The 16295-nt window shown below is 38.3% G+C and overlaps 2 protein-coding genes across 8 annotated transcripts in view; one reads left to right on the top strand and one right to left on the bottom strand.

Moving 5' to 3' along the window:
- Positions 1-16295, bottom strand: part of Acaca (acetyl-CoA carboxylase alpha) — a 278427-nt gene that overhangs the window by 245109 nt on the left and 17023 nt on the right. The window lies entirely within an intron of this gene.
- Positions 713-15535, top strand: CUNH17orf78 (chromosome unknown C17orf78 homolog). Of its 3 annotated transcripts, XM_046423265.2 has the most exons (7): positions 713-882; positions 2030-2116; positions 2600-2845; positions 8332-8484; positions 9880-10004; positions 10715-10837; positions 13377-15535. In XM_046423265.2, exons 1-7 carry the CDS (start codon positions 807-809, stop codon positions 13467-13469), a joined length of 903 nt encoding a protein of 300 aa, XP_046279221.1. In that variant the 5' UTR covers positions 713-806; the 3' UTR covers positions 13470-15535. The 3 variants fall into 3 exon arrangements, with proteins under 3 accessions (XP_046279221.1, XP_046279219.1, XP_046279220.1); XM_046423263.2 differs by having other exon boundaries at positions 10715-15535; XM_046423264.2 differs by lacking the exons at positions 8332-8484; positions 9880-10004; positions 13377-15535 and having other exon boundaries at positions 10715-10923.

The following is a 16295-nucleotide window of genomic DNA, read 5'->3' as shown; positions in this document are numbered from 1 at the left end:
TTTGGAAAAATCTTCAACATCACTTACTTGTCTAGGAAAACTTTTCCAAACTGCAAACTATATCACTCACCTATCGTATTTAGCTCTTCACCTCTTAACCCATTAATCATAGGAATGTTAACCTATACTTACTTCACTATTTAGGAGTGTGACAATATGCAAAACTTGATAGCTACATCTGTGCTCTTGAATTTATGTGTATAACTGTGAATGAATTCTAGAGATATTTTTGTTTGGACTCTCCATTTATAGAAAATTTAAATCCTAAAAATTTAATTAATTTTCCTAATGTGATATAGTTAATAACAGAGCCCTAGAACCCAGTTATATTGATTCCTATTCCAGTTCTCTCTCCAGTGTAAGTCACTGAGTCATTCTGTCCTACTTTCTTGTTCTCTCTAGAAATTGCATTCCTTAATAGAAATCTCCACATCCTTTTATGTTGGTGTATCTTTGTGCCTGTATCAGTGGGCATGTATTGAATGTGTACGTGTCTATCTGCAAATGTCAGTGAACATATCACTGGATGTTTATACCCTTTATACTAGGGAAACCTCTAGGTAATTACAGTTCTCTGTGTCAGCACCCAGCAGTAAAGTCAGGGGAAGACCTTCCAAGTCAATCATTAATAAACAGACTTGACTCTTTCTCCAATCAGCTCTATTCCTGGGTCTTCAGGAAATAAGACAAAATAATTAGGGTGGAACCAGACTCTCACAGGGTGAAACCTGGTTTCAGGGCAAGTGAAAGCAACTACAGCAAGAGTATAAGGGGCAATGACAGATTAACAGTGGACTATCTTTGTCATGAGTGCTCAAGCTAACATGGATACCATCTTAGTCTTCAGCCTAATCATTGTATCCTATGATTCCAACAAGAAAGGTAAGTACTTGTGTAGGATAATATCATGGAAAAGAGAGGCCTAAGAAATATTTTGAGTCTCTTCCACCAGAAGGGAAATAGCCAATACCCAGCAAGTGATACTTTCCAGAAGTTATACCATACGTCCTCTTGCCTTTAAGCAGGATTGCAACTTACTCAACTTATTCATGATGTGAATGTAATGCATTCTCCTGTATGGCTCATGTAATTAACATTAAAAGTCCTTTCACTGTTATCTTTCTTTATGAAAGCATGCTGTCACAGTTTCCATATTGTCCCCACCTAAGACACCCAAATTCATAATTCCTTATAAGACATTGCCTTCATTAAAAAAAAATGTAGTTGTAGATGGACTGCATGCCTTTATTTTATTTATTTATTTTTATGTGGTGCTGAGGATCGAACCCAGTGCCTCACACGTGCAAGGCAAGTGCTCTACCACTGAGCTATAGCCCCAGCTCATGTTGCCTTCATTTTTAAGGTGGCATGTCCACATATTTAGACAGGGTGCTGTGGGTAGGGAGAGTTGAGGGAAAAGGTACTTTGAGGGTGGAATGAAACTATATGCTGTTCTTTGGTAACTTTATTTAAAATATGGCTTTTCAGCATTTCCTAAACATTTCATCTCTAAAATTAGCTATTTAGAGTTAAGGAAAATAGTGGATGGTGCGGTAGTTGCCAAATATAACAAATTATGAAAATTCCTATACCCTGTAAATCACATGTGTGCCAAAATGCACAGATAACTATGATCTATGAGTCTGTGAAAATCCATAGAGATAAAATGTCCAAGGCAATACTTAATAATCTTCCAAACGTGCTCTTTAATACAGTTGGCAGAAGAAGAGGGAAAAGAGAAATCATCATTTTTCCTTTAGGGAATAGGTTAGTTACTCTTTCATTAACTTGGTAACTTTATTTCACTTTTCTTTGTCCTAAGAGCAGTAGATTGGTATTCAGTTTTCTTTATAATAGGCTAATTCTTACTTGTATGCATTTGTGTGTTTTAAAGTCTTTTTTATAGGCAGTATTTAATCTCCCCGGCTGCAAGTTTTATGAGTAGGAACTTTATTCTTTTGTATCCCTCTCCTATGCCCAGAATTCCAACAAGTAAGTACCAATAAATTCTGACCTTTTTTTCCCCTAGACCTCAGAGAAAGCAGCTGCCAAGTGGAACAGTTCCCTGGGCTCTTCCCAAAGGATGTGAAAAGCATGAGGGAATTTCTAATGCAAGGTAGGAAACAGGCTCTATCTAGAAAAACACTTTTCCGTACCAAGAAATTTTTGTCTTTAAAAGGTGCCTTGTCTCCTCCCTTCTTAGCCCAGATCTCAAATATACTATTTTAAAGATATGTATCCCCTCCCCGTGGAGATTTTCTGAAAACTAATCTTTAAATTCACTTAGTAATTAAGGCATGCCTATATAAATCAAAGATGGGGACAAAGAAAGATGAGACAGCACCTGTTCATCGAATTAAAGAAAACAATCTATGAACATTTCTCTGTGCTGAATTTACAGCAGTCACCTATCTTTATGGAACCTATAGCAGGATGGAAGAAAAGCAGGACTTGCATTATTTAGTGTCATAAATACATACTGAGAAAGAGGTGAAAGTGCAGCAATGGAGTTTAACAGGGTTCACAAATGGAACTGAGTTAGCTGGGCACTGTTCATATTTTTAAAAAGCTTCATTGTTCTCTCTGGCTCTTCCTTCAGAAACTCACACAGAAGCCAAAAGGGCCACATTCATCCAAAATCAGACTATGGCTACACTGCAGTGCCTTGGCTCTGGGAGCAAAGTGAAAGTCAACCTTCTGTACTTGGAGGGGAGGCCAGAAGTCAAACCTGTTCTGAAGAACCTAAGAGTCATTGCTGCTCCCCATAGAAACAGCTCTGCTTCCCCAAGCTGTCACCTAATCCCCACATCCAAGTTACAGACTGGATCCATTCTAACAGGCAAAGGTGAGATTGGAAGAGATGGATGTATGCACTTTTAATTGACATAGCAGCTGGTGCTTAGTAGCAGCTAAAGAAAGCCACAAGGAAATAGATTATCCTCCCCTTAGGTGAATCTTTATTTTCTCTGAGAACCAATTTTCTAATCCCAAAGATCCCTTGTAGCCCTGGTATCCTATGGTTTTTTCAAATGATCTTCATTTCTTATAAGTCTTCTTTGACAATATTTTTAATTTTTAATTTATTTTGGATACACACAGTAAAATATTCACACAGCACACTGCAGTGAAAAGTAAGTCTCCCTTCTATTCCTTTCTCTTATTCCTCCAGTTCTCTATCCCTGAGGAAACCACTTACTCAACCTATTCTATTTCCTCCCAGAGATGCTCTAAGCATGTATGGGTGTACATAAATGTACATAATGTACATAATAATAATGTACATAATGTACATAAATGGTTGCACACAATTCATACTGTTCTGTGCCTTGTTTTTTCAACTTAACAATACATCTTATAGTTTGTTCCATGTCATTATATCTGCTTTTTTTTTTTTTTTTGTGCTAGACATTGTACTCTTGTTCCCAGGGCCAAGCCAGGTAAATGCTGAGCACAAGGCTATCACCGAGCTACACTCCCAGTCCTGCCTCATTCTGTGTGTGTGTGTGTGTGTGGTACTGGTGATTGAACCCAGGGGTACTCTATACCACTGAGCTACATTCCCAGGCCTTTTTTATTTTGAGCAGGGTCTTGCTAAGTTGCTGAGGCTTTCCTAGACTTGGGATCTTTCTGCCTCAGCCTCCAGAGTTGTGGGATTACAGGAGTATGCCACCACCCCTGGCTCCTGCCTCGTTCTTTTTAGCAGTTGTACAGTATTGTGTCGCTGTACCATGACTTATTCTACCAGTCCTATATTAATGAATATGTTGGTTTTTCTAGTCTTTTGCCATTACAAACAATGCTGTAGGCCATGATGGTGTACATTCTTCTTTTGTATTTGCCATTTAGCAAGAAGATAAATTCCAAGAAGCAGGATTGCTGCATCAAAGATTTCATAGAAAAGAAAATAAAAAAATTATAAGATTTTGCTAAGTTACCCTTCTCAGACGTGGTCATATTTTGCATTCCCACCTACACTGTGTGAGAATACTTGTTTCCCCTCATTTACTCAGCAGGGTTTTTGTTGTTGTTGTTGTGTTGTGGCTTTGTTTTTGTTGTTGTTGTTGTTGTTTTGGTACTGAGGTTTGAACCTAGGTATACCCACTGAGCCACATCCACAGCCTTTTTTTTTTTAAATGTATATTTTATTTAGAGACAGGGTCTCGCTGAGTTGTGTAGGGCTTTGTCAAGTTGCTGAGGCTGGCTTTGAACTCACAATCCTCCTGCCTCAGCCTCTCAAGCAGGTGGGATTATAGATGTGTGCCACACCACGTCCAGCCTGGGCAGTGGTTCGTGACCTCAGTCTTCAGTTTCTCTGCTTTTGCTCTCCTTTCTTTTTTCTACCCATTCTTTTTGTCAAGTAGTTTCTCACCAAGAGATATTCTCACCAAGACAGTTCCCCCCTTTATATACAGGCCATCCCTTAGAGGCTGCTGCTATACTGCTGGAAAAATAAAACTTGACATTTTTAGAGAAACTGAAGGGTTCACAAGTAAAATAATAGGGAAACAAGTTTAAAAACTAGAGATTGGGATGTAAGTGGATAGACTCACAGGATATGACCTAGCTATGGTAAATTATATATTCTCACATGACTTGAATGTTACATTCACTTTTATTATACTTTCTAAAATTCTACCAGTGTTGACTGTATGAAGAAAAAAATAAACTCTTAAAAACTCAAAACCCTTTAGCAGGATTTTAGACTTTCTGTTATTCAATATCAATTCAATCAGATTGTTTTCCTCTTAACATATGACACCCTGCTTGATTCCATGGTACTAATAATGGAGAATTAGTGGGCCTATGTCATTTTGGAGTCAACAGGGCTTGGGTAGAATAAACATAATATTATGCATTGTGGAGCTCTGGGAAATTAAAGACATTAGTTCTTAGAAATTCTAAACAAGGAAATCTGGGAGGTTAAGGAAAAGGAGAGATGCCAAAGATCAACCTGACCTAATTAAAAAATTTGCCCTGAGCAAGCCTTCCAGCTTTCCTTCATGAGGGTGGTTGGTTTTGGGATTCAGAATTTAAAGTATACCCTATATTATTTGAGCCATGTGAAGAGACTTAATGGAGGAGTAGTCTGAGAACCTAATCATCATTCACCATATATTTCTATAAAACTATAATGATGAATCCCAAACAATGTAAAACAAGAGTTTTAGAAAGTATAAACAACTTTTGAATCATAACCTCTTTTATAAGTTTGAAACTGCTTCTTCTGAATTTACACCAATTTGATTACCAGTATGTGACAGGTCTCAAATAGGATAGAAATAAAAATTAGGTAAATACAAATTTACAAGGGTCATAAAAGAGATGCACTCTGAATGACTGCACTGTGATGAGATAAGTCTACATAGGAGGATGTCCAAGATAGTTCATGAAAATATCCTCATATAAAACAAGAATTTGAAGCCAGAAGGATGGGAATATTCTGCAATGTTATCAGAAGACATGGGTGGACAAAGAATGAAAAAACAGAAAGAAGGAGACAGTTGCTGTTTATAGAATTTAGTCAAAGGAAAGACCCTCTGTTACAAATATTCTGAAATTTCCTTCTTGTGGAGAAAAATTACTCACTAGGTCTTTATCACTGATGACAGAGTCTATATTTCCTAGTTCCTTATTGTTCAGATTCTACATTAATTAAGAGGAGAAACTTTCCAGTCAGGTGTGGTGGTACATGACTGTAATCCCAGCTACTTGGGAGGGAAAGGCAGGAGGATCACAAGTTCTAGACCAACATGGGCAACTCAAAGAAATCTTGTCTCAAAATAAAATGAAAAGGGCTGGGATCCAGGGATGATGGCACATGCCTGTAATCCCAGCAACTTGGGAGGCTGAGGCAAGAGGATGGCAAGTTTGAGACCAGCCCCAGCAATTAAGTGAGACCCTGTCTCCAAATGAAAAGTTAAAAAAAAAAAAAAAGTTCTGGAGATGTGGTTAAGCACCCCTAGGTTCGATCCCCAGTATAGGGGATGGGGAGGGGAGCTAATATTGCAATTCCATCACCACTGGGAATAAAGTGTTTTTTTTTTACAAACTCCCTGCTCCACTTTGGTGCTAAAACCTAACAGATGAGACCTGAAAGAGATGAGCTGCCAATGGACTTTCATTTAGAAGGTAGGCTGAGGGCTGGGGATGTGGCTCAAGCGGTAGAGCGCTCGCCTGGCATGCGTGCGGCCCGGGTTCGATCCTCAGCACCACATACAAAGGATGTTGTGTCTGCCGAAAACTAAAAAATAAATATTAAAATTCTCTCTCTCTTAAAAAAAATAATAATTATTAAAAAAAAAGAAGATAGAAGGTAGGCTGAAAATATACTGACAGATGAAGCCTATTTAGTAATTTAGTAGAATTTGAAGCAGTGGTTCCCAGGAGGAAGGAACATCTGCCACAATGAAATCCATTATCCCTGTGGTTAGAAGGCAGAATTCTTCCACTTAAAGAGACAATCTCTAGGTTTTCCTTCTTCTTTCAATCATAATATCACTCAATTTGCAAAGTGTTTTTATACCCACTTTCTCATTTTTATTTGTTTCTGATCTTTATAACATCCTTGAGAAACAAATATACGAAGTATTATTTGTACCATTTTCAGATTAAGAAAACCAAAACTCAGAGAATTTATGTACCTTGTCCAAAGTGAGATAAATTACTTATTTTCATCTGGGGTTTGAACCCAGGGCCTTGTGCATGAGAGGCAAGCACTCTACCAACTGGGCTATATTCCCAGCCATCATCTCTCTTATAAACGTATATGTTATCACTTCATAATTTCTTTCATTTTTTTCCTTTGAACCTGTTGATTTTTAAGTCTATCTCTACCTCTCTGCCCACACTGTCTTCCTAATTCAACTGAAATCAGGAACTATTACTTGCCTGGTCTATGGCCACCAGACTCTGAAGAACTATCATTTTCACATGGACTTAATTAGGACATGTGAGAGTAATTTAGAAAAGTCACATCGAATTTACAGACTTTAATAAGCAATTATATAAGACCATCAAAATGGACAAGAATCACAGTATCTGATTTGGATTAGGTCAATTCTGAAGGCACATGAAGCTATTAGTTCCAGATTACAGCCAGAATCCTTCTGCTCCTCATTACTTCCACTCCTAGACTGGATCACATCACCCCTCATTTGAATTTCTTTGACAGCCTCCTAGCAGGTTATCCAGCTTCTACCCTTGCCCCCCACAGACCATTTCCAACACAGCAGTCTAGTGATCAAAACAAACTTCTGTCATTCTTCTCCCCCAAATCTTACAATAGATCTTATTTCAATCAAATAAAAACCAAGATCCTTAAACCAGCTTATGAGTCCGTAAGTGATATTAACCCTTTTCTTGTGGAGCAATTGTCCCCCTTGCTGAATCCATGCCATCTCACTGGTCTTCTTGCTCTGCCTCTAAAATTGTAACATACCAGGCACATTCTGGGGCCTTTTCTCTCATTTCCCATATGCTTGGTTACTACTTCCCCAGGCATCTGTTCAGTGGATCCCCTCAACTCCTTCAAATCTTGGCTCAATTCTCAATTTCTTAAAGAAACAGTCTAGAATGCAGGTTGCCCATTTGCATCCCTCGAGCTTTGTTTTACGTGTTTTTTTTTTTTTGTAGCACTTATCGCCTCTTAACATACTATAATGTGTGTTATATTCATTGTTATCTGCTTCCCCCATCCCACCCCACAACCCTCCCTCCTCTTTGCTTGCTCTCTTGCTAGAATTCATCCAACAATATATAGAAAATACTGAAGCAGTGCCTGGCACATAATAGATATTCATTTTTGGACATCTGCTGAATAAATGATTGAGAAGTATGTGAACCTGGGTGGACTTTCCATCTTCCCATTCCTTTTGCTTTCCCAATTCCCTCTCACAGTAGTAAACCAAGGATGCACTAAACAGATTTGCAGCAGCCATTCAGGAAATTATAATATTGCACATCTTTGAACTTTGGAGTCACTTTTATTAAAGAAGGAAACTTCCAATACTGTTACACCCTCCATATTTATTATTATTACAGCTTTAAGAATGATAGGCAAATAAGATATGGCTTACTCTTTTACTCTGATCCTGTGTTAGTCAAAGGCCCCATAGGGACTTAATCCATATCTCTTCTTATCCAAATTCATAATCCTCATTTATTCTTGGCATTATTTTATACTCACACCCTAAACCTATGGACAGACAGGTCAATAGGGCCACAGTTAGAAGTTTATCAGGTAATTAGAACAAGGGTTTTGTCAGGTAATATCAAGGGTAGATAAAATTTTCTCTGAAAGTTGTCCTTTCATTGTTTCTTTTTGTTTTATAGCTTTTTTGCCAGGGATCTCCCAATGTAAGTTCTACCCCATGATGAGGACGTCATTAGAGACTTTTCCCATCACTACCACCTCCACAACTTCTGGGAATAAAGAAGAAGAGAAAACTACAAGTACTAGTGATTTTTCTAGCTCTTTGACACAAGGTACAGAATAATCAGAAATATAAAACAAGAACGAAAGAAATACTTTTAGCCCCAACATCAGTATGGGTTCGTAAGATTTTCCTGGAGTTTGAGAAGTTAGACTTTACATTTAAAAAATCACTCAATTGGGGCTGCGGATGTGGCTCAAGCGGTAGCGCGCTCTCCTGGCATGTGTGCGGCCCGGGTTCGATCCTCAGCACCACATACAAACAAAGATGTTGTGTCCGCTGAAAACTAAAAATAAATAAATAAATATTTTTAAAAAAAAAATCACTCAATTTTTTAATGTAAAAATTAGCTTCTCCATAAAAAAAGGTCCCAGAAATGTTTGTAGTTTGATGCCATCAATGAACCTTTACCTCCACACAAATGAGCTCATCTTGTAGCTAGCGTTGGGGATACAGTAAGTTCTGTTCATGTGATGGATAATTCTAGTCACTGCATGCATAGGTGGGTAACATTTAAATACTAAGCAATTATTTCAGTGGTGATACCAACCAACTGCATGTTTTCATCCTCATTGTTTTTAGAAACAACTCTCCCAGCCACGTGTGTTAGTGCACATCTGTAATCCCAACTGATTTGGAAGACTGAGGCAGGAGGATCATAATTTTGAGGCCAGCCTCAGCAATTTAGGGAGACCCTATCTCAAAATAAAAAAAATAAAAGGGGATGTGGATGTCCTTCAATGATAGAGTGCCCCTGGGTTCAACCCTCATCACCACACACACATACATATACACACTTGAAACAAAGAAAGAAAGAAGGGAGGAAGGGAGGGAGGAAGAAAATAAATAGAAAAAAAAAGAAAGTCCTCTCTAAATTGTCTAGCAATTAAGTTTTGTAAGATTTGAATTTTGTAAATCTGAATTACATCCTAGATTCTACCAAAGGAAAAGTAAATATGAGATTAGAAATAATAAAATGCACATGAGCCATTTACCCCAGATTTGATTTATTATCCAGAAGCAATGCCAATTCACCTTTGTTCCTCCTATAACCTACAAAAACCAAGAGAAGCACAGAAAAAAGGTGATTTTCTAATCCCACACAATGTGTCAGAGAAAGTGGGTAGGGACTCTGAGAAGACTTGAGATGGAAAGGTAAAGCTTAGAACTCCTTGTGCATTCAAGCCTTCTCTTCCTCTGAGAATGCAAGAATCAGCCCTACATGATATGGAATCCCAAATACAGAGAAATGATTCGTTGGGTGTATGTTGCAAAAGAGGTTAGAGAAGAGACTATCGTGCCCATCCCACTCCTGATTCTGAGTCTAAAATGGAAATATAGCCTCTGCTTCTGAGTCAAGCTGGGTCCTTCTTAGTCTGGGAGCCAGGAGAACTTCAAGTCAAAGGGTCAATATACTCCCTTACTCAAATTCTCTCTCTCCATTTAGTCACAGATGAGGACCTAGCAAAAAGGCAGAAATGGAGTATTGTGGTCAAATTTCTGATTGCTGTCACCCTGTTGGTCACTGGAGTTGCCATTATGATATGTGTCATTTTTGAAGTCCCATGCCCTGTAAGTTTGCTGGTATACTGGGTCCTGGGACTTGATCTTTAAAGACCTCCTTCTGTTCCAAAGGCAGCTTGGTTTAGTGAGGAAAGCAGACGTTGGGGTTTTGATAAATCTGTCACTCACATTCATTAGCCAAGTGATTTGGTTAAAGTTGATTGACTTCTCCTACTATAGTTGCCTCATCTGCAAAATGGGACTCATTTTCCTTGCATGCAGTTATTCATGTTATTAGAGCTCCTATGTGAGAGGCACTTGACACATAGGAGGCACTCACCCCATGTGAGTTCCTTTGACTACTGCAAGACATTCTCTAGGAAGGGTAGTTCTAACACAATGGTGGTATATACCTGTAACCCTAGCAACTCAGGGGGCTGAGGCAGGAAAATTGTAAATTAGAGGCTAGCCTCAGCAATTTAACGAGAACCTGTCTTAAAATAAAAAATAAGAAGAACTGGGAGCTCAGTGGTAGAGCACTAGTACTACAAAAAAGAAAAAAGAGAGAAAAAAAGATGATTTCCTTTAAATGTTCTGGCATGAGGTTTGGAAGATAATCAAATGTTTATCAGCCATCTAACCAAAGTTGATACCAGAGGTGCTGGGGATATAGCTCAGTTAGTTGAGTGCTTGCCTTGCATGCACAAGGCCCTGGGTTCAATCCCTAGCAGCACAAAAAAAGAAAAAGAAAGTTGATATCAGTCATTTTTCTCCTTCAGAGTCGATGCCTAGGAGCCAGAAGACTGTGCCAATGCCAGCAGTTGTGGAGAAGGCAAAAGAAGAGAGACCAGCACCCTGGGGCAGCTGAATCCCAGGCAGATTCTCAGCCTGAGAAGGGAGGTGTTCACTGTGTGGTTTATGTCATTTGTTTAGAGAAAACAGGATTAACATATAAGTGCAGGGAGGTTGGGAACTGCTTTAGTTATAAAGCAAAAGTGGGTAATTTTTCTATATGTCAGATATCTGTACTGCTATTTTCCTAACATCAGTCCACTCATAATCCAATGAGATACTTACTGAAAATACATACTTCTGGGGACAGATAAACTGAATCACAATGTCTAGTGGAGCCAGGAATCTTCTTTTCTTTTCTTTTTTTTTTTTTTGAGACGAGATCTTGCTATGTTGTCCAGGATGGTCTAAAAATCCTGGATTTGACAAGCATGGTAGTGCATGCCTGTAATCCCAGCAGCTTGGGAGGCTGAGGCAGAAGGATAGCGAATTCAAAGCCAGCCTCAGCAAAAGCAAGGCGCTAAGCAACTCAGTGAGACCCTGTCTCTAAATAAAACACAACAAATAGGGTTGGGGATGTGGCTCTGTAGTTGAATGTCTCTGAGTTCAATCTCCAGTACCAAAAATTAAAAATAAAATAAAATCTTAGATTAAAGCCATCCTCCTGCCTCAACTTCCTGAGTAGCTAGGACCATAGGGCTATGCCAGCATGCCTAGCTTAAGATTTTTAAAGATTTTTTAAAAAAGTTCCCTAAGTATAGGTGGATTTACTGTGAAATAAATGAAGCTTATGCTTCAGGACCCATGACCCTGTTCAAAGCCATGCATCTGATTATGTACTTTTAAAATTTGTATTGTTCTTCTTTAAGAAGGCTCCCCCAAATTGTAAAATCTTTAGAATTCACAGATGTATTCATCCTGTTCTTAGGTAACTCTTCTTTTTTTCCTTATGGTATTGGGGATTGAACCCAGGGTCCACGGATGCTAGATAAGAGCTCTATCAGTGAGCCATATCCCCAGCCCCAGGTGATTCTTATGTAAAGTAAAATTTAGGTACCACCACTCTTGAACACAGTTTGAAGACTTGGCATTGCAACTTTCTTCTTTTTCTTGTCTCTGGGTTTCCTGACACAATTATAAATTAATAGTGCCCTTTGGTTAAAACAGACACCATACCACTGGCTCAGCATGGAAACTTTTAAATATATTTCCTACCAGGAGTAGACTTGGCCTTTCAATATGAGATATTGCTGGGCACCTTCTTCAAGACAAATAATGTTCCCTAAGGCAAACAGGCTTTAAACATTATTTTATTCACTTATTTTTATGTGGTGCTGAGGATTGAACCCAGGGTCTCATATGTGCGAGGCGAGCACTCTACCACTGAGCCACAACCCAGCCCCCTAGGCTTTAAAAATTAAACAAGGCTTTAAAAATTAAACTTTTGTAGAATTACAGCATTGATAATAGTCTCAAAGATTATCTAGTTCAGGATGGTACACATACTGCTACTCTTCCATTCTACATCAAGTGCATATGTCAATAATCAAGCACAGCACTCTTTCCACTCAGACCTGGCATTACAATCTTCCTTATCACAGTGCTACAGGCACCCACTGCCAATTTCTTGGTGAACTCTGGCCTAGGTTAATATTTTCTCCTAATATTAGGTGACAATCCTATACAAATAGCATGATTTTGTAATATGGTATAGCTTAGTTCTTTACTCCACATTATCATTTCTACTGAATATTGGCAGAAATAGGCTTGAAGGGGACAACAACATCCAGCTCAGAATTAGAGGTAATCACGTAGCAGCTACTTGGATTGAACTTCTATGAACGTAATAGGCTACTGAATGAAAAGGGGATGAAAACAGTAATAAGGTAGCAATTTTATACACATAATTTCATTTGTTTCTCACAAAAATTCTGGGAGGTAGCCAGGGTAGGTAGCTGATACTGATACTTAATTAGAAGGTTAGAGAGGATATGTGACTTTCTCAAGGTCACACACACTGGTAGAAACAGAACTAGAATCCATGTTTTTTAATTGCTACACTAATATTCATTAAATCCTTCATCTAGTCCACAAAATTTTACTGAACACCTGAGTGTCTGCTTCCCTGTTAAAGATGTTTACAATCTAATTGGAAAGAAAAATCTTTGATTAAAAAATCATAATTATGTTCATAACAGCATAATAGGCACTTAGAAAACTTGATGGCACCTGGGGTCAGCTATGGTGAGTGTGGAATGAGATTATTAAAAATATTTGGCCAGACCCAAAAATCTCTGTTCAAATCTCTGCCTCTTTTCAAAACAAAATGAGATTGTTTGGGCCTGGTTCAGGAATGAAGCAGAATCCCTGAAGCATCTTGGATCCACCCCAGTTGCATACTTAGGGCCTTTTCCATTCAGGGCAAACAGATCAAGCAAGGGGTGAATGGCACTTTACTAGTGGGCTATAATTCTCATTCATATGTGCACCTTCTTCATACTTTCTATGTAATTATTGGGTAACAAAGAGGCAAAATGAAGTGTACTTGGAATTATATGGGGTTTTGTACTTAGCAATCCCTTTGTTGACATATGAAGAAATATTCCTTCACATCTTTCATTATCCTTTATATTTCCCTTCAATCTTTAGGTTGGACAAGACATTCCTAACTCATCAAATGCGAAAAAAACTACAGGAATTACTATTATGCACCAGACATACTTTTGCAAAATTCTGTTCTGAATGAATACACTATTTCTTCTCCACTCTTTCCTCCCTATTATTAGTCAATATGGGCAGTTTCTTGCCAGTGTTACATTTATATCTTCATGGGGTGGTGGGGCATTATTGTCAGTACTGCCAGGTCAGGGAAGGAAGAGCCTGGACTGAGCAGTTACCCTCACACTGCTACTGACGTTGCCACAAGCCTCTGTGATTCACTTTGGATGTCCATGAAAATGGATATCTTTCCATTCCATCAAATGAAAACAAAGGCCTTCCCTCTAAGTACTATGAATGGATCTTATTGCTCTCTTTGACAAAAGACTTAAACACAGCCTCCAAGAAACTGGGCAAGGCAGCTGGTAGTGTGGCATACATCCCAACTCCTCCGTTATCCTCACAACTGACTTCCTGCTCACTGGCTGTCATTGAGCTTACAAACTAATGTCCTGCTCTTCCAGAATAATGTCCACAGGTTTTATGATTTACCCTCTGCCATTGCATATGGCTATCAACACACTGGTGAAGGAAACTTGACCCTACTCATTCCAAAAGCCCTCCTCATAAGTCATTCCCAAGGGGCTTAGAGACTGCAGACTCAAGTGAAGTCTCCTCACAATCCAGAATTCCTAAAGTGGGTCTGATATATATTTTATTTTAGTAGTGTGATACATACAGTTTGGATAAGGATTCCAGAGCAGAATGATTATGACCACGATGTGATGGAGTCTGACCTGCCTAAGCAAGAGTTTCGTGAGAAAGTGGAAACAGCTGATCTTAAAGAAGTGTTTAAGTGGAAAAGGGAATGGTGGATGTTAGCCTGCTTCTTTTCATAAGATTCTGAAACCATTTCATTTTGGTGATATGTGCCTGCTTCTATGTAATTCTGTTTTCTTAGTTCTCTGGTAGAAGCCATACATACATTGTATTCTTCTTTCTTTCACTTCAAATACTGTCCAAAAAATGATTCTCAAAACTGTACTATAATAGCAGAGGAACAAGCTGAACCTGGAAGAGACAGAAGAGACAAAAGCGTGGGTGATGTCATGTTTTGGTGAAACACTAAAGAATATCTGAAGATCCACAGAGCATACATGGAACATATGGCAGACAGAAAGGACAGAACACTGGTGTGGCCTTCGGATAAATACATTACACCCTGCCACTGAATCACAACATCACCTTAAGTTTATCCTGCCATCTCTTATTATTTAGTTCGACCATAAAATAGGAGGAAAGTGGGGCTGGGGATGTGGCTCAAGCGGTAGCACGCCCGCCTGGCCTGCGTGCAGCCCAGGTTCGATCCTCAGCACCACATACAAACAAAGATGTTGTGTCTGCCGAAAAAAACTAAAATAAATAAATAAATATTTTAAAAAATTTAAAAGAAATAGGAGGAAAGTGCCTGCTTTTCCTGGGACCAATTGGGAGGATTATTAAAAACATGTTCTTAGAAGCTCTTGGTCTAGAATTAATGCCTGCATTCATCCCCACATGTCCCTGCCTTTCCCACCACAACTGAATGTCTCTTAATCTGGAAACATGAAATTTCCCAGAAGATGAAACCTGTGGCAAAGTCCATGCCTATCAACTCTTCTGCAAGAGTATAATTTGGACATTTGTATTGATTTTCTTTATAAAAATTCACTGAGTCAAAATTATGTATTTTGCTTTGGGAACATCTGTTTCCCATGGCAAAGCAAGATCTCCCTGTGGATTTTCTAACTCCCTAGTCATTTAACAACTTTGAATCCTATATTCCCTCTCTAGTGGAGATTCTTGAAAAGTAAGAGATCAAAGAGATGGCAGTTCAGAAGGGAGAACTCCTATGGGGACTCTGGGATGTGGACTTTAGTCTCAGATTGCTTCAGAGCCAGGCACAATTCTCTGTGTCACCATTACAGATGCAACTTGATAAAACATTTCTATGTAAGTGCAAATTACTCCTCTGCAAAGTATATGGTTCTTATTGCAAATTCTTTCTTACAAAGTTGTCATACTTTGTTTTTCTGATTATTAAAGTACATTCTCATTTTTAAAAATTTTGAAAATAATGGAAAGTATAAAGAATAAAGGATTAAAAGTTATACCTAATCTCTCCTTCTAGAGATAACCACTGCTGACAGTGATATATCTCTTTACAGAAAGTTTATAAATACATATAGATATGATAAAAAGACACATATATTACACAATATCATACTTTTCTTACTACTTTTAACCTGATTCCCCTTTCCGGTTAATGTATTATTACATATTTCCAATTGGCATATTTATTGTGTTTATATTCAAGTTTTCAAAGTTCCTAGAAGTCCTTCCAACTTTTCAAAGTGTCTATGTCACCCCAATACTTTTTTTAAATATTTATTTTTTAGTTGTAGTTGGACACAATATCTTTATTTTATTTATTTATTTTTATGTGGTGCTGAGGATCAAACCCAGGGCCTTGCATATGTGAGGTGAACACTCTATTGCTGAGTCACAACCCCAGCCCCCCTCAATACTTTTTTGATAGGTCCAAAGATTAAGGTATACATTTGCTTCGGCAAAGAAGGCACATTCACAAAACCTCTAATTTAAACTTTGAAGTTAGTGCTGAATGACATTAATGGCCACGATAGTATGGTTGTTTTAAAAGCATTCCTTGATTTAAAAAAATACTTAAAATATTCAACAATTTTATACATTTTGCCATTTTTCATTCTTTAGATATAACTGTGATCTCAAAAATCAGAGTGACCTAGGATTCTGGAAAGTGCTGAGCAGGCACTTAGTGTCTTTCCTTTTCTGTTTCCTTAGGTTAGTGCAAGCAAGGATAGGCTCAGAGGTGCCATCAGCCCTAATCAT

The sequence above is a fragment of the Marmota monax genome, unplaced genomic scaffold, assembly GCF_021218885.2.
Source record: "Marmota monax isolate L192 unplaced genomic scaffold, Marmota_monax_Labrador192_F-V1.1 WCK01_AAM20220418_F8-fsc00171, whole genome shotgun sequence".
Classification (NCBI taxonomy): Eukaryota; Metazoa; Chordata; class Mammalia; order Rodentia; family Sciuridae; genus Marmota; species Marmota monax.
This window is presented reverse-complemented; position numbering and strand designations above follow the sequence as displayed.